This window comes from Barbus barbus (genome assembly GCF_936440315.1).
Source record: "Barbus barbus genome assembly, chromosome: 16".
Lineage (NCBI taxonomy): Eukaryota > Metazoa > Chordata > Actinopteri > Cypriniformes > Cyprinidae > Barbus > Barbus barbus.
Genome location: NC_136744.1, coordinates 2,489,395 through 2,508,704, shown reverse-complemented (window position 1 = coordinate 2,508,704; position 19,310 = coordinate 2,489,395). Strand labels below are relative to the sequence as shown.

Below are 19,310 nucleotides of genomic sequence, written 5' to 3'. Positions count from 1 at the left end.
TAATAAAAATGCAACATAATTCTTTTTAATTTCAAGATGATAACCTATTTAATTTTGATTATAATATATCTTAACATCTGGCAGTCTTTTATGACTATAATGACTTGTGGTTCAATTCATCACAATGAAGATTGAAGGTCAAGTCAAGAGCATTGCACTGTGGGATATAATAGTGCTCTGTTATATACTGCATTTTGGCGAATTGGGTGAGGCAGGTTATCAGATACAGACACAGCCTATGTGCACAAATGGCTTTTTATCCAAAGAAACAGAAATCAATTAATGAAACAGCAAAGAGAACTAAATTATCTACAGACAGCTGATCACCATTAAAGTAGGGCTGAACGATTTATATTTAAAATTGGGGGCATCCAAGTTATTTGACATATTTGAACATGTTAAATGAATGAAATGGTCACTAAATAGAATCAATTATTATTATAAAACATTGTACACTAATCTACACTATTTTAATGTTTCTGTGGGACAATGTGAGACACACCTATCAAATTCAATTGATTATTGAAAATATTATCAACCCTCTACTTGGCAACAGAATCTCCATTGGCTTGTAATTGTTACTAATATTAATTATCTGATATACTAATATACACTCACCTAAAGGATTATTAGGAACACCATACTAATACTGTGTTTGACCCCCTTTCGCCTTCAGAACTGCCTTAATTCTACGTGGCATTGATTCAACAAGGTGCTGAAAGCATTCTTTAGAAATGTTGGCCCATATTGATAGGATAGCATCTTGCAGTTGATGGAGATTTGTGGGATGCACATCCAGGGCACGAAGCTCCCGTTCCACCACATCCCAAAGATGCTCTATTGGGTTGAGATCTGGTGACTGTGGGGGCCATTTTAGTACAGTGAACTCATTGTCATGTTCAAGAAACCAATTTGAAATGATTCGAGCTTTGTGACATGGTGCATTATCCTGCTGGAAGTAGCCATCAGAGGATGGGTACATGGTGGTCATAAAGGGATGGACATGGTCAGAAACAATGCTCAGGTAGGCCGTGGCATTTAAACGATGCCCAATTGGCACTAAGGGGCCTAAAGTGTGCCAAGAAAACATCCCCCACACCATTACACCACCACCACCAGCCTGCACAGTGGTAACAAGGCATGATGGATCCATGTTCTCATTCTGTTTACGCCAAATTCTGACTCTACCATCTGAATGTCTCAACAGAAATCGAGACTCATCAGACCAGGCAACATTTTTCCAGTCTTCAACCGTCCAATTTTGGTGAGCTCGTGCAAATTGTAGCCTCTTTTTCCTATTTGTAGTGGAGATGAGTGGTACCCGGTGGGGTCTTCTGCTGTTGTAGCCCATCCGCCTCAAGGTTGTGCGTGTTGTGGCTTCACAAATGCTTTGCTGCATACCTCGGTTGTAACGAGTGGTTATTTCAGTCAAAGTTGCTCTTCTATCAGCTTGAATCAGTCGTCCCATTCTCCTCTGACCTCTAGCATCAACAAGGCATTTTCAAGGCATCACAGGACTGCCGCATACTGGATGTTTTTCCCTTTTCACACCATTCTTTGTAAACCCTAGAAATGGTTGTGCGTGAAAATCCCAGTAACTGAGCAGATTGTGAAATACTCAGACTGGCCCGTCTGGCACCAACAACCATGCCACGCTCAAAATTGCTTAAATCACCTTTCTTTCCCATTCTGACATTCAGTTTGGAGTTCAGGAGATTGTCTTGACCAGGACCACACCCCTAAATGCATTGAAGCAACTGCCATGTGATTGGTTGATTAGATAATTGCATTAATGTGAAATTGAACAGGTGTTCCTAATAATCCTTTAGGTGAGTGTATATATATATATATATATATATATATATATATATATGAAGCTTATGTTTGGAAAATGGCACAGTTTTTTTTAAATATCTCACATAGCATTAGTCAAACATCATATGATATTATGTATAGAATTTAATTATATGCAGATATAATTTAGCATTAAATGATGATAGAACTTTAGTAATTAGAATAATCATGTATGAATGCATATTTGTCATGTTGACTGAACTTAAGTCTGGTGGTGGTGCTTAAGATATTGTTTGTCATTTAGTGTTTCTATAAAAAAAGGAGGGGAAAAACTACAAATAATACTGATAAGATAAAACTACTATGAATTCTACTACTAATAAGAACAATATAAAACGCACTAAGGATTATTGAGCTGCTGGGTTCATGAATATTAATCAGGTTGTCCGCGTTCGCTCGAACTGATTTGCTGAAATCAAAACAGGGAGGATAATAGCAGAGCCGTTGAGAAACAGAGTCGCTCCCATAGGCTTCCATAGGAACTTATGAATGCGGAAGTAAAGCGTGTCATGGAGCAGCCAATATGCCAGAATGCTTCTCAAACACAGTCGCCAGAAAGTTGAGGAAATTACAGCATATTTTTCCATTTTAACGCATTAGTTTACCTCTCGGAAATCTGACCAGTAGTTGTATTTTATGAAACGCGTTAGTTAATGTTTATTTTTAAATAATAGGCAGTATATGCTATATTTGCAGTGAGATAACGTGAATATATTATATAAGAAAATATTTTGATGAATACAGTTGGTTGCCTTTTTTATTTTGAAGTATTTGCAAAACTTAAATTTACATTTTTTTCATTTACATTTAGTCATTTAGCAGACGCTTTTATCCAAATGTAGAAGCAAACAGACCAACGGACGAGCAAACAAATACAAGTGCTGTGACAAGTCTCAGTTAGTCTAGCACAGTTCACATAGCAATGAGTTTTTTTTTAATAAATAGAATAGAATAGGCAAGTGCTAGTATTAATTAGTCAGATGGTGGCGAAAGAGATGTCTTTAGATGTTTTTTTGAAAATGGCTAAAACCATTTCTAGCATTTTTCTAGCATTCATTGATATTCACTTGTGTATGCATATTGCATCTTATATTTTAACATAATATTGTATTAAAATGTGAATAATAGATGACCATAGATGAAGAAATATATATTAATACAATAACACATTTTACATACTAATTAGATTTCTTATACTCTTTAAATAATCATAATTTATTTCCTCATTGGTCTGCACATCCACAGGAATAAGTGTAACACAAAAACACACAAAGCCTCAAGTCTCCAATCTTTATTAAGCAGTTTACACTATTTATACGTTGCATACAAAGAAATGTAACCGCCTTATCCTGTGTGTTGCATTTTTACTCCTCCATACTTAAACAAGAAAAACCCATTAATATTATTTCCATTAAACTCCACAGACAAAACGCTACTATCAGTGTATTAAACAAATTAATCAATGGACGTTTTGAGTTAATATTTGCCGGAAAATGCTGCAAGTATACCCGCTGTTGTTGTCTGACCCGATTAATCCCATTCAAACCAATGGACAGCGCGGAGCTGTTTGGAACTATTGAGAGCTCGTGACCGCGCGGCGGCGAGATCAAAGCGTGTCGCAACTCTGTTTCTCAACGGCTCTGGATAATAGGTGAGCGCCAGCCAATGAGATTGCCGTTTGCGCATTAGTCCCGCCCACTACCGGAAAACCCGGCAGTTCTTAAAAGCTGAAGAATTCCAAAGGAACTCCGTTGTTTTGACAGGAAAATACAACAAAGGATATCATTTACATGTAGCGCGTCAATTCTGCATGATATTTAAGACCGTAAACTGCGGACTTTGCAACATAGCGTGCCAACTTGATGCTTCCTTTGAAGATTGCTTAGATGTGTGCAACTATTAGTATTTGATACACAGCGCAGCTAGACCGATCGCTGTGTGTCAAATACTGCGAGAGCTATAAGAGAGCGGGCGTCTCCTAATGCTCTCTCGCTGTACTTTGATGTCATACACCGATCGATCTTCAAGTCGAACACACCTCTTTACTCTCGCGTGTCACGTGACAGAGTGTATCGCAGCCTCTGCGGTTGAAAAATCATGTTTTTTCATATCGCGATATTATCGCAAATGCAATTAATTGCTCAGCCCTACATTAAAGCCTCTTTTCATCATGTGTGTGAACTGAGATCATCTGAGGACTGACATGAATATTACCAAAGGCGATGTGAAGAAACAGACTCTTAGAGACCGTCTCATAAACAAGCAAACAGCGAGGGTCTAAAAAAGATCCTGTTAAGTTAAAAGAAATCCTTAAATATGAGGATGAAAATCATTAAAGATGTTTCCTAAGGCAAGCAACACTATTACTATTGCTCCTACATGAGGTTAGAGAACAAACCCTGTCTATTCAATCTGACATTTGTGCTCAAAGTATGGCTGCATGAGTTGAAAAAGTGAGACTGTGATCTGAAACCATCTCATATTGCTGCTGCTGCTGCTAAGATACAAAACAGAAATCATTCTGAAACAGCAACTCACGTTAAACAAGGTGCACAAAAATTGCAAACTAGCAAGCAAACACCTCCAAGACGACTGAAAACATGGTGTGATTAACCTCAGGCTTTTATTTCATCAGTCTTCTCTGGTTTAATGATCGCACTATGCCATGTTGTGATTTGGGTTTTATTTCAATTAATCGTGCAGGTTGTTAGTGCTTTTCTAGGCAATCAGATTTTTTACTGCAGATGATAAAATTGGTGAAAAAAGCCCACAGACTTACAATGACTGAGCGACCCTAACTCTACAGAGCAGAAGATAAAACAGATTGTGAGGTGGCCTCTTTTGATTGGAGCCAGTAAGCAACCACACAGAACACCCTAGCAACCGCATAGCAATGCCCTGGCAACTGCTTCGAAACAAGCACTGACATTTATTCAGAAGGTGAATTAGTGCACTTAGTAATAAACAACAACTTTAACCCTCTGATGCTACTTTATCATATTAGATATGCAATATCATAATTGTTATAAAGATCTCATTGGTTTACATTACAAGAATTATTTTCTTACTTTTTGGCCATATAAATATCAGAAGAGGTGTTTTGTATGCAATATACTGTATAAGCCATAAAAGCCTGATGTGCCAAATATGATATTCAATAATAAACACATCTGCTTTTTTGTTAAACTGCATGAACAAATTTGACTATTAGTTCATATGTCAGGCTTTACAGAGTTGAAAATGCAGTAGCACTTCTAATACTCTAATAAAATCTTCAAGGTGTTGTGCTCAAGTCATACTGGAGCTAAAAATATATCATGGTTTTAAAGAGTACAGAATCCTCTTTAAATCTGAAGAAAAATCAAGGAGCTGATAAACTGACAAAAAACATAAATACTCTAAACAAGGTTTTATTGCGTCATACAGAGATGGCAATCATCACGTCAGTGTTGTGTGATGTTGGGTCATGTGACCATGCAGCCTTTGGCATTTGTTGTGCCAGAGAGCGTGTCAGAGTAGCTGTGACCCCGAGCCTCATCACAGGTGTGACATTACACATTCCATGCTAGCCAGCTATTTATGGACGTTACTTCAAAAGTGTGCACTCGCTATGTGGAAAGACACACTTTTACACACAAGCAGAGGAAGCAACTCTGAAAATTGATTTACTTTTCACTTTGTGTTGGTTTTGATAAGAAAAGTATTTACAACACTTGACTTCACCTTTAAGTGTTAGTGTTGTGGCATTTGATTGCTTTAAAGGGGGGGGGGGGGGGGAGTAAATGCACTTTCAATAAGTAGATATGATTGTATTATTTGAATGTGGGATATCAAACGTAGCCAAGAATACATCTATGCTGCCTTCAGAAATCAGCCAGATAAAGAAATCTTCATAGACAGGACATTATGCAACACTGGATTCAGACGTGCTTTGATGTCTTCCTCCTACCTTCGAAGCAAGAATTGTTCAGGTTTGGGACACTGTTGTGTCTCAGAAAGAGGCACTTAACACATAATAGCTGCAGGTGTGCTGCAACTCGACCCCTGCACAACTTCCCTAAAGCAAGTCTGACAACCTGAGAAAGCTGCAGCTACTATATGACCTTTCAATTTATTTGATGTGCACTGGCACAAGAATTAAATCCATCTGACCTGGTTAAATGCCATGTGTCCTGGTACTGAGCGTATGAACTAAATATATCACAGCTCTGTGTTTTACCACGGCGTGACGGGATACTACAGATAATAAGAGCAAGAACTATTGGCTCTTTTGATCAAAGCAGTTCTCTGAAATACTACAATACTCTAATCATCATAATAATATGGTCTACCCAGACAAAACAGCATGTAATCACCAGAAAGGGCTAATATTTCAAATCCTGGTTACTTTTCTTCTCTGGTGTTCACCCACATAAGAACTCAATCAAGTAATAACAAAAGCCTTATAAAAAAACAGTGCGCAGTGACAAGCGGATGTAAAGCGTGTCAGTTCTGTGTACACTACAGTAGCTTTACAATTTCATGAAAGAGCTTCTTATCTTAATAGAAAGGACACTTGAGCTCAAAAGAAAAATGAAAGACATGCCCACTCTTGAGTAAATCTTGAGCTTTCTTAGCCACACAATGTTAAAATAACACAAGGGCTTGTGTCGCTTCTGTCTTCACCTGTTAGTACACTGCGGTCCTGTACAGGATGGGTACTGTGCACAACCCCGAAGCAGGTCTCACATTCACAGGCCTATTTAAACGTGTGCATTAGAGTCCCGTTCAAAAGTACAAGATTAAGACATTTTGAAAGGAACCGATTTAATCTGATCTAAGATGAAACGCTCTGGTTTACAAGAACACCACTACAAAAAAGCCTTCTGCTTGTGTGTTATTACCTTTAATACCCAATTAGCCAGTTATTGTACCACACGTTCTCAGTGCTTCTTACCTCGAAACCCAAAACAAACTACATTCCACAAAGTAACTGGACACTAACCTAGACGTCAACCATTAGCTGTTTGTTTAAGCGCCTGACAAGTGATTTCAATATTTTAGATTTATATTTTTATAGTAAATGTATACAGTAAATAAATCATTACTGCAACAATGAAAACATAACATGTTTTTTTTTATAATTCATTATTATTATTATTACTATTTATTATTATTATTATTATTATCCAATATTTTTTTAAATTGCCCCATAATAATAATAAAAAAATGGTCTGATAACTTACACATTAAGCAATTTTTAATTATTGTTTTATTTCTGCTACAGATTTATATTCAAAAACAAATCATTTTGATATATTTAAAATATATTGTTCCCTCTTATATAAAGGTACATTGAGTGCTTTGAATCATGAGTTTGACCATCAACAGCTTGAATGTATCTCCCCAGCACTGAGCCCTTCCTACCCACTCAGTCCTGCATAACATACATTCAGCATGAGCGTTCACTATAGGCCTAAAGAGACACATTTAGCATGAGAGAAACAAGAGGCAGTCTATGTGAAGATGTTTTGTTCTGAGAACAGCTCCGGCAGTGTTACTGTATAACTCTACAGAGCTGGACGTCACTTCCAGGAATGTTTCCATCATTTTTATCATTGTTCATAGTTCCCACTCTCTAGACTGCCTGAATGGACTACTGACAAGCGCAGTAAAGAGCACAATAGACATGGATGGCTTTTAATATTGCTTTGAATTTTATGGATCTGTACTGAAAAAATGTGAAGCAAGCTGCACTTTTTTTATAAACAAGGAATATTCTGGTGATGATTTTAGAGGAAGGACATCCAGAGCATCACAGTTTCCAGTGCATTTAAAGGCATTGTCACATGTTAAAAAGTCATTCTTACAGGAAGAACTAGAACCAGATTCAGTATGAGGCAGTATGTGTCATTAACTTATTCAGCAGAGGATAAAGTACCATGTTTGATTCAAAGGAAATGCTTATTTAATATATATATCTAAAGTTTATCATTTTCTTGACTAAACTGTTCTCTAAACTCAAGACTTCATGTAGATTCCTTGTTAATCTCCCTTAAAGCAAAAAGACTGCTTATGAAAGATTCCTTTCAGACGGTGCTGAAAACACATACTTCAATGACAACCTCATTGTGCATGTAACATCAACTAAAGCACATGACACACAGCTGCAGCGCTATATGTTGAATATATGCACAATACATTGAGAATATCACACTGGGTTTGATGTGATGACTTGTGATGTGACTCACAATGAGAGAGATATAAGGATTTAAACTTAATGGGATTTATTCCCATCAAAACTCAAAAACATTCCCAGAGTATTTTTCATGCATTACAATGTCTTTTTAAAACTATATGTCAAGAAATATTGCATATTATTCATAACTACGCATTGTTAAAATACTGCATATAAACTAAATTATTAAATTTCATTGCATTACTAATAAAATCACCCTTTTAATATAATTAGCAATTACATTTAGTGCCAAAAGGGTGAAAAACACTGAGGTATATTCTTTACACCTTAATTATTTTCTAACTGTGCTTGTTGGCCCCCAGACATGTTTATAGTGACCAATAAACTAACCTCTGGCCTCAAACCAGACACTCCTGACAGCCAGAACAAAAGGGGGTTTTAACGAGACGTGGCCTACACCTAGACTGATTCCAGAAAATCTGGATTGTTTGGGTGTTTACAACTGTGTGCATCAACCCACTAAAGCAAATTAAACTGCATTTTTCCATATAAAATATACACACAAGCCATGCCACCATGGCTTTATGCACTTAAATGTTAACAAAACTGTAGTATACTCTGTAGAAAATAAACAAATCGAAGATAATAAACATAAGAACTTATTTATCAAGCATATTGCCTTGAGAAAGCAAAAACCACAGAATCCGAGTGACCCCTCATCATATGACTGCAGCAGCTTCACACACACACACACACACACACACACTGTTGAGCTTTTCCACAGCTGACTGTTAGCTTATGATACTCAACAGATGAGAGACGATCTGCTGCTCTGCTTAAGCTACAAATCACCAAAAACACCACATCAGCTTCACCTGAATACACAACACTTATTGAATGGGGAAAATGTATTTCCGTGCATTTATATATTTCCCTAGGCATGCATGTTGCCGAGACAGAGGCTGACTGGCAGGATGATGCTGAGAAGGAAATAACATCCCTAAGCCAGGACTAATGATCCAAATGGCTGGAAGCCACTGTAAGTGCATGAGGGGAGATGCATTTAGAGCAGTCACGATGGATGGGACAACACCACAGACAGATGGAGACTACCAATCAAATCAGAATTTCACAATGGGCTTATATAACAAACATCTAATGCAATCATCTGAACACACAAACTGAACATTTTTTTTTCTACACGATCTGTCAGATAGACAAAAATAAAGGGGTTTTGTGTAACTGTAACAGGTTTATTAAATTTGTCACATCAGTTCAGCAAATGTGCTACCAAGTAAACGGTTTCTGTTCACCATGAAACAATGTATATTAATGCAAGCATGAATCACGCTGATGCTCTGACACCGTTAACCGTCTCGCTGCCGAAGAAACAATGAATTCAACAAGCGGCCAAACCGGATTCATTCTTTACCTTTATATTTCTCAAGCACGTCCTCGTACGCCTGGAGATACTCCAATTCGTCGGCGAGCATATACGGAGCCGGTCCGTAGCGGGCCATTGGCGCAGCGGTCGAGGCGGGTCATTTACCGGCCGCACTGGAGAACTGAAGCCTGACCGACCAGCGCCGCTGCTCCGTTACCGGCGACGCCCTGCGTCCCCTCCCAGATCCGCCAACCGGCCAATGAGCGCGACTTCCTCTGCCGCTTCAGCCGCGCATCTCAGCCGTGCGCCGGTGAGAGGTGATCGCGACTGTCCTTCACTGTATCCCAGCAAACGCCCAACAGCTTCTTCAAAATAATATCAGTGTTCACGATATGCCGCTGTGCGTGCTTATTTTACGCTGCTACTCGTCCTGACACTGTTCATGTGTGGTCAGCATTCATCTGGAATGCTATATATATCAAATGTCAGACTACATGAAGGGGATAATGTGTCATGCACAGTCATCCTCTATTTTAGAGGCACACGCTGGTGGTCACTGCTGCCATGTGTCTACAAGCCTGCTCTCCAAGGTCCTAAATCCGGAGGGTTCCCGTCCTCGCGTTTCTACCGGGAACATGATGGCGCTGCGCTCCACCAACTCAACTGTTCAGGACATCTTCCCAAACAGATGCCGACCAACCTCAACTTTTATAATAGACTAAACACCATGCAGCTCTGCCTCATATTAATGTTTCTTTTTTTTTTTTTTACAATGCTTCACAAATTATTTTATTAGTAGGGTAAAGCCTAATGTGTTATTATTATTCTATAAAACCATTATAAGAAACAAATATTTATAATAGAAATAAATATCATGCCAATAACTTTTGTCAGTGGGCCGGGACCCCCTTTTAACATGTACCATTTAGGTATAATTTGTATGCTATGTATTAATATGTACCTATAAGATATGCATCTTCTAGAGGTAAATATGGCAGAGCCCTAGCCCGGCCCACGTCCGACAGCTTATCAGAATTACCGGCCTGAGCCCGTCTTTTTTTCCCTTCTCCTAAAACAGTTTATACTACTGTTTCAGCTATTAAAATAGTTCAGTTTTGTGTGTAATGGCAAAATTATTATATTTCGTTTCGTTTGTTTATTTATTAAGTTAATTTAGAAAAACGTTTGGAGCATTTTTGGACCAAGGGCCAAGCGGCCAGCGGCATGAGCTGATCATAGCCTATGTTTGATCAATTTACCCTTCTCATATCATCACGACTTGCCTAAAATAACATCTATAGATATACTAAAACAGTTCAAGCATATAACAATGTTTAAACGTTAAACCTGCGCTATAATAATAATGTGTGCAGCGCGCTCTGCAGGACATGGAGACACCAGCAAACACTTGCATTGTTTTCAGTGGAAACAAATTAAAATAGCCTACGCCATCTTTTTTTTCTGATAAAGGTAAGAGTAATACATAATTGGGACCTGTGAAGGGTCTACTTGTATTTGTGTGCACTCACAATACCAACAAAAGGTAGTTATTTTATAAAACAAAGAAAACAAACATGAGCTTTCTGCCGTCTCGTCTTGAACAGGAGCGATTCACAAAAATGAACCGAAGCTGAGCGAATACATGCCTCACAGACATGATAAATGTATCTATAGAAAGCTTTAAATTATCACTTAACGAAATAAAACAATCGAAAACAAAAACTATTTTATTATAATCTTAATGATAAACAATAAAGTTGCATTTCTCTCTAAAGGTGTGTCTAATGAGGAAACGGCGAGTCAGGATCGGCAACTTCATCCTTGCGACACGGACTCAGAAAACATTAGTTTATTAGTAAATAGTTCAAATATCTTACTATTTCCCGCAGACACATTCATGGTTATGTTTGCTGGGGTTTTGCAGCAAGCTTTAGTCTATTGCGTGCATTTGAACGCAGAACTATTCAGCTGCTGCGGTACACTAAACACCATCGAGCTGCTCTCAGTCGCGGCACAGTCTCGTGTTGTTTCCTCCAGCGCGGCAACTTTATTCATCACTAATCCATGGATGTCTACAATATAAAAATAAGGAGACACCCAAAACAGGCCCGAGGCCCGGCCCGCATCTGAACTATGACATGAAAATTGGCCCGAAGCCCGGCCCTAGAGGCGTAAAAAAGTCTGGGCCCGTCGACCCGGGCCGAAATGCAGGGCTCTAAAATATGGTACGAAAGTGTACCTTTTGAAATGATACCGCCCCAGTGACAGCGTTTGTAACTTTTTTTCTGAGAGGGTGATAGATAGATAGATAGATAGATAGATAGATAGATAGATAGATAGATAGATAGATAGATAGATAGATAGATAGATAGATAGATAGATAGATAGATAGATAGATAGATATGGTTCTTATGTTGAGTAGGTCATAAAGCCTCTCTTTCCAGAGCAGGAAAGCATGCACACTACAGACTGCTGATTCATCGTTCAGCCTTGAGCTTTTAAAAACAACCCCTGCCTTCCAGCTACCAAATCAGTTTCACAATGCATCAGAGGCAACTTAACACTTATGATGATGACAAAGATGATGATGAGACAGATTTTAGGCAGATGTATGGATCAGCACATGATCAGGATCACCCATAGACAACTTAAGTTCCAATGCCTGTTTTAATAGGCTATTTAACCATTTCTTAAAACCCAACAAGTTAATTCTTCATCGTTTATTACTTTATCGTTTATTATAACTCTGTATTTACACTGACTGCTGCTGGATCAAATAGTAAACAACAGGCCTCGTCGTTTTCTCTGTAGGAGCCTAATGAATGGACGTGCATGGCTGCAGTGAGACTGGGATATATTTTGGGTTCCTACCTGCGATTCTGAGCACCGCTCTCTCGGCGGGATCCAGCACGGATCCTCCCTGGATCTTCCGCTTCGAGCGCTCATGTCTGGGTAAATTCCACGGTAACGTGTCTCCCGGTGCCGGCGACACCGACCCAGATTTCACACTGTACTCTTCATCATCGGAGAAATCTGCCGATGAAGACATAGAACAGCGCAGGGACGCGTTCCCAGACCCGGAGCTCTGTGTGAAGAGACAATAGAAAGGCAATAAATCGCGTATTCAGCACAGGATCGCAAATAAAAACAGCGCTGCGCGCGAAAGCGACACATCTCACCATTGCTGCGCTTCCAACAGACCGAGCTTAAAGACGCATCTGCTCTTAGCAAAATAAGACTCGAATGATCAGAGATCGACAATAAAACAAAACCCCATCAGGATGAATCGCATGTGGCTCCCCCGCCAGGACAAGGCAACACTCACCGCGGTGTACATCTCTAAAGGATGAGCAGGGATCCTACTTCCACTTGTCATTTACACACGGCGATGTCATTTTGGATAGAACCACACCCTTGTGGCGGTAATTCCGTCGCGTGTCGCCCGGTTTGATCCGAAGCATGAAATGGTGCGAAATCCCCAGAGACAGAGAGTGAGGCAGAGAGAGCATACAAACCCACAGCGTCACCATCCACTGACAGGCGCAGACTAGAACCACGGACAGAAGCCAAAGCTTCGTCTGCTTCGGTGCTACAGCGCCATCCCTCGCCCCATGCGCACCAGCTGCATGACTTACTGCACTTTCACTTTCTCAGCAGCTGAATACCTCACTCTGGACCACAAAACCACTCATAAGGGTCGATTTGATCATCTGAAAGCTGAATAAATAATCTTTACATTGATGTATGGTTTGTTATGATAGGACAATATTTGGCCGAGATACAACTATTTGAAAATCTGGAATCTGAGAATGCAAAAAATCTAAATATTGAGAAAATCACCTTTAAAGTTGTTCAAATGAAGTCCTTAGAAATGCATAGGCTATTACTAATCAAAAAGTAAGTGTTGCTATATTTACGGTAGGAAATTTACAAAATGTCTTCATGGAACACGATCTTTACTTAATATTCTAATGATTTTTGGCATAAAAGAAAAATCTATCATATTGGCCCATACAATGTATTGTTGGCTATTGCTACAAATATACCTGTGCTACTGATGACTGCTTTTGTGCTCCAGGCTCACATATACCGAAAAAGTAAATTCTGTCATCCCTATTTCATCAAGACAGTTTTCCCATGGAACACAAAAGGAGAAATTCTGAAGCAATTAAAAACTCTCTGTTGCATGCAACAACTATGTATAGCCCTTTAATGAAAAAAAACAACCTTCCTGCAACAAATTCAATATATTGGTGTCATGAAACAATATATTGTGAGACCAGGGCAAGTTGCATGTTGTACTCTTAAACAGTGTTAGGAAGGTTGATTTGGAAATGTAACAGGTTACAGATTACAAGTTACCCTGTCTAAAATGTAATAAGTAGTATAACTATTTCAATTACATTATTAAAGTAACTGATTACATTTGATTACTTTTCAAAATTTCTGATGTTTTCAATAAAAATCAGATTTACTTTGAGGTTAAATACAGATTTAAAACCAAAAAGAAATAGTTTAGTATGATGTTGTTTTTGAAATCAATATTTGCATAGTTATGACAGGAAACACTGGCATCTAACAATGCCTTGAAAAAAAAAAACAGTGGCTATAATTCATTTTAAGGTGTCCTTGTTACAGTGTAATTATGCATTTAAGTACTCAGTAATATTAATAACTACATGCACATACTAAAGGTTTAGGGTTTGTCTTAGGTTACTAGCACGTGTCCTAAACTCCTGAAGCATTGGTGACTCATATTTTAGAGCAGTCTGCAATTTATGAAAGAAATCAATTAAATCTGTATGTGAGTGGGTGTGAAAATCAATTTGTAATCATTAACATTTTCATAAGTAACTAATTAAACTACACATTTTTTCTCAGTAAGTGTAACCGATTACAATAACATTTATTTTGCAATTAAATGACGTAATAGTTACATGTAATTAGTTAGGCTACTTCCCAACACTGCTCTAAACTAAAGATTTCAAAAGAGAGCTTTCACTGCGGTGGCATGCCTTCTGTGAACAGCTCTTAAAATTACTGTGAAGAATATTTTTTTCCACTTTATAGAAACGTATGTGCATTTGGAAAGGTCTATGGATGTTAAAGGTTCCTCATGGAACCATCAAAGGCAATAATTAACTGTTATAACCCTTTCAAAGAGTGTAGGTCATCATTTTCTATGTTTATCCAGCTACAGCTATTTTATAGTTTTGATCTTGGTGAATTGTTATGTTCTTGAAAGGCATTAAATTACTTATATAATACATTTTAAACATACATAGTTTTCTATTACTTAAAAAAGCATTTCACATTAATAAAGGAGTAATGTTTTCTTCTGAGGTCACTGTGAATAAAAAGAAGGTTCCAAATGTGAAAACGTACTCTTCATATTGCAAAATGTCGGGGTAAAGTCATTGTGTTTGTGCGTGGTAAATATATCTTGTTAAATGTAACGTGCTGTATCTTTTTGCTGTGTAGCCAAAACATTATGTTTTGTTTAAAAAAATAATAATTATAATAATTTCATTTAAAAAATAACCCTACACTTAAACATATTTATGGAAGTCAAAAGTGTGCCGACTCTCTCTGGTCGCTTCAAACTTTAAGTATGACAGCCATGTCAAAGCATGAATGTGAGTTAACAGCTGCGAGGCAAGCGGTCACTCTGTTAGCCAGACAGCATGTGCTCCAGCAGGGATTGGAAAAAGAAACACAGTATATGGTCAAATATTCAAAACAATACAATACTGATATGTTTCCAGATTTACAAAAATGTACTGCCTGGTTGAAGCATTGTAATAATTTAGTATGACAACTCATTTCTGTATAATCTGTTTCAGCAAAACGATGTGTCCACACATACCCATTATGTTCTGGATTCAATAAAAAACACAGCATATACAGTAATATTCATGTAAGGCTTGTGTCAATCATCTGGATAAATTATTAGCAATATTAAAGATGAAATATGATCTTGCAGAGAACTTTCATAATCTGTCAGATACTGTGCATGACATTCACATCAAAGTCTAATACACAATGTTGACGTGTGTTTTTTCAGCAGATAACACACTGAATCTGCCCAAACTCACTATCTGGGTTTTAAAATAATCAGCACAATCTGCATTCGGGACAGGCTGTAGGACATTTATGATTTAACGTACTCAAATGCCAATTTGTTTATGACTTTGCTGAACACATATACAGAACTCTCCAGAGCTGCCATGAACTCCACAAGTTCATGCAAGACCTGAACATCGTGTTCTCCAGCATGATTTCCGAATGTTTCAAAGAGCAAGAATCTGATGTATGAGAAGAAACCTAAAACATTCTAAACAGTATACAGTGCGATACTTTGTAATACTGAGTATTCTCATGTTTTATTATTGATTGTGCCTCCAACAACAAAGATCGAGTCCTGTTGTAAGGTAATAATACATCAGAAGCAGCTTTACAGTATTATTTCTGGGATATTTTTAGAAAATGCTAGGCACTCTCAGTGCCTCTCTCACCACTGCAGTGAGATGCCGTTATCAATCAAACTAAAAGTGCACAACAAAGTTGAGATGGGCAGTGCACTGTTCACTAGGAATTATACAGTATAGCGGTTTAAAAGGGAGGGCCACATCACTCTCATCCACATCCTGTTATTCTGGGTATAAATATCACTTACAAAGGGCCTTTAATCACCTTCCTGCCTTTCATAAGAGTCTGGTCAGTCTAAAGTTAGCAGCGCCCATGTTTCTTCTGTTTGAATCAAACAAGTGTCTTTTTTTGCACTGCATAATGTCCACATACATAAATTACAAAGTGGTTTAAAATCTGGTATTATATCCGAAACATTATGTGTCAGCACTTAAAGGTCATGCATTGCATTGATTGATTTTTTGGTTAAAAATGTGAATTCTAAAATAAACAAATGACAACACAAAAATTACCTTATAATGGGTCTTTATAATTTGCATATGTTCAGAGAAGAAAAAGAGTTTGTGTGTTTTTTCAAGAAGAAATCTTGGTTATCTTTAGGAAGATCACCACACTGAATTTAGGATGCACTTTCACCTTCTCAGGTTTTAACCATTGCAGCTGTAGTTCGATCACTGAGGTGCTTATCAATGACTGAGAAACACAAACTAACTTAGCAACTTCAAAGTCAATATTAAACAGCATTGCCTTCTTACTTCTGGAATGCCTGGAAGAAATGTAGTACGGTATTGGTTTTCTGTAGTCTTTGGATGGCAAAAAGTGGTCTAGAAGTGATTGGAGGGAGGGATTGAAAAAATAGTTGGGTTTTGTAATGGCAACCAAAAGTTGATACAGAAATGCTGCAGAGGCACAGCCAGGAATTTGGTGCAAGTGTTTTTTTGTTCATAATATTCACAGATAATCATACAAAGATGGCTGTGTATTAAGAAATTGAATAAAGTTGATTTTTATTTCATGTTGATTTTAGATTAGCTCCTTTATTACATTTTACTATTTTTTATTATTGTTTTTTAGACCTAAAATATGCTTTTTAACTTATTACAGCACTAATGGTAAAGATATCTGAAGTTATTTTGGGCAGCATCGCTCAACAGAGAGTGATGTGGCTCAAGATAACCTCAGATATCTTTAGCATTAGAGCTGTAAGAAGTTAGTGGTCTATACTGTCAGGCCAAGGTACACATACACTCTTACAAATAATGGTGGGATTTCGCAGCAATGCCACTGAAGAACCAGTTTTGATGTAAGTCTGGGTGTCCTGTACAGAGCACATTCAGGGCTTTTCAGAGATGCCAAATCACTGGACGTTTCACCATGACCACTCCCTCTCCTAGGTCTTCAAATATGGCAGACATTAATTTAAAGATCAAATGTAACACTCTTATGGAAATATGATAATATTTAGTAAAAATCTGACAAATTTTTAATCTGTTTTCTGTTTTTAATATGACTTTCTGTTCCGAAACAGCACATCGATTTCATACATGTCCACTGCAGAGGACACCGGGATTAAAAGCATGTTTATTACGCATTTTGGGAGACACAACATATGAACAGGGAAACAATTATGTATCAATATTCCTTGACAAAATCTTGACAATTGCAAAGGTTTATGTATACGTTTGGTATAAAAAAAATTCAGAAACCTAAAAATGTATTGGTGATTTAAAAAAAAAATTTTTTTTTGCCTATGCAGAGGACACAGCATAACATTATTATTATTATTTTTTTCAAAATTGTTATTTTTCATTTTTTTCTTATTTTCTTATACATAATGACATGAAAAAAAAATACTAAATTCACAAAACCTTTTTTCCGGGTCGCAGGGGGTTAAAAGAACCATTGTTTTTCAGAACATTCTAAAAATGTAAAGAAACATTTTCCAAGAACCTTTTTGTGCAATGAAGATTCTTCATGGAAGCATAGATGCCAATCTAGAAGCTTTCTGTTTTTCTGAGAGTGTACTGCGAGTGAATGCCTCATAGATGAGGATATACCTACTGGTCTGCGTGTCGGCGTGAGCTGCACGGAGTGATAGAAGTCTGGCTGGACTCTCTTCTTCACTCTGCGCTTCCTCAGGCTCGAGTCCGGCTCGCTCTCGATGAGCGGCTTCTCTTCAGACACGCGCGCGCGTGCGCTTCTCCTCGCGTGACGCGGACTGTGACGACATACCTGTCAAACAATGACCATAATATCATCGCAGAAATGCTACAAATATTGCAATTTCCCTATCCTAAAATGCTCTACTTTTCTTTGACCTTGACAGACAGAGCAAGAGAAAGAGATTTACCTCAGAGCGAAAATGATGCGGCCGGAAACCAGCTTCTAGAACAAATGGGAATGATTGAAACAAACCCCACATGCATTCAGTCACATTGTGTCTTAGAGATGCTCTTCAAATAACTTTGTCTGGTCTTGAAATAAAGAACACTTTATTAAACACACAACGAGAACAGACCATGGAAAATGAAGCATCGCTCTCGCGCTTCGATGATGACCGTGTCGTTTTTAGAGAAGAATGAATGAAAAGGCCTAATAAATACTGTGCAGCATGCGTGCTATCGTAATGACATCCTACAGAAACACACACATATATAGGGTGGACGCGTCTGTTACTCACCACGACTCCTCGAGCGCCGCGTCAGCACGGATTTGATGGGAATTTTCTCATTGCGGAGCTTCCGATGCCAGCAGCTGAGAAACAGGATCGTGGCGACAGTTCCTACCAGAAGCAATAATAGCAATAACACACACTGAATACTTAAGGGTCTCAATAAGACCAAAAAAGCCGCAGCAATCATTGCGATGTAGGACAGACACTCCTACACATATGCTTCCTCTCCTTATGTAAATAACTCCTGTGAGCGGCTATTTCGTGCTGTAATGCCTCACTTGTAGGTCCCCGACATATAATCTATCTCATGGTGTCTGTACTTCAGTAATGGACCACAACAAGCCATGACTCAGCAAGAGCTCGCCAGCCTCAGCAGCATCTCATCTGAGCTCAGCAAAGCTGCGCGAGCGACCAGTGCATCGTCTGCGATGCGTGCGCTTGAAAAAATGTCCACGTGATGTGTTTCGAAGCATAAACACTGACCGTATGTTTAGCCTGAGCTCTTTTAGAAAGCTTCATGAAGCACTCTAGGTGGACTTAATTCCATTCATTTTTGGACGCCTTAAACTAGTTTTATTTTAACGACAGAATCAGATTTAATGGCAGAGCCCACTAGACTTAACATGATGGGTTATTAACAGTTAACTTGCTATATCAATAATGCCAGAACATTGCTGTAAAAAATACTAGGCCTACAGTGAGCATAGAATAGCATTTTGCACTGTAAAAAAAAATTACGGTAAAAAAATGGCATCTGTGGTTACCGGAATTCTACCGTAAAAAATACGGTA

General features: G+C 38.2%; 1 protein-coding gene across 1 annotated transcript in view; it reads right to left on the bottom strand.

The window, feature by feature from the left end:
- Window positions 1–12,882, bottom strand: part of LOC306882057 (dystonin-like) — a 166,645-nt gene extending 153,763 nt beyond the window's left edge. The window contains exons 1-2 of the mRNA XM_079436492.1: window positions 12,742–12,882; window positions 12,288–12,501 (exon numbers count right to left, since the gene is read on the bottom strand). Coding sequence (XP_079292618.1) covers window positions 12,288–12,501; window positions 12,742–12,792 — 265 coding nt within the window. The 5' untranslated portion in view covers window positions 12,793–12,882. The remainder of the gene's footprint in view (window positions 1–12,287; window positions 12,502–12,741) is intronic.
- Between the last annotated feature and the right edge of the window lie 6,428 nt (window positions 12,883–19,310).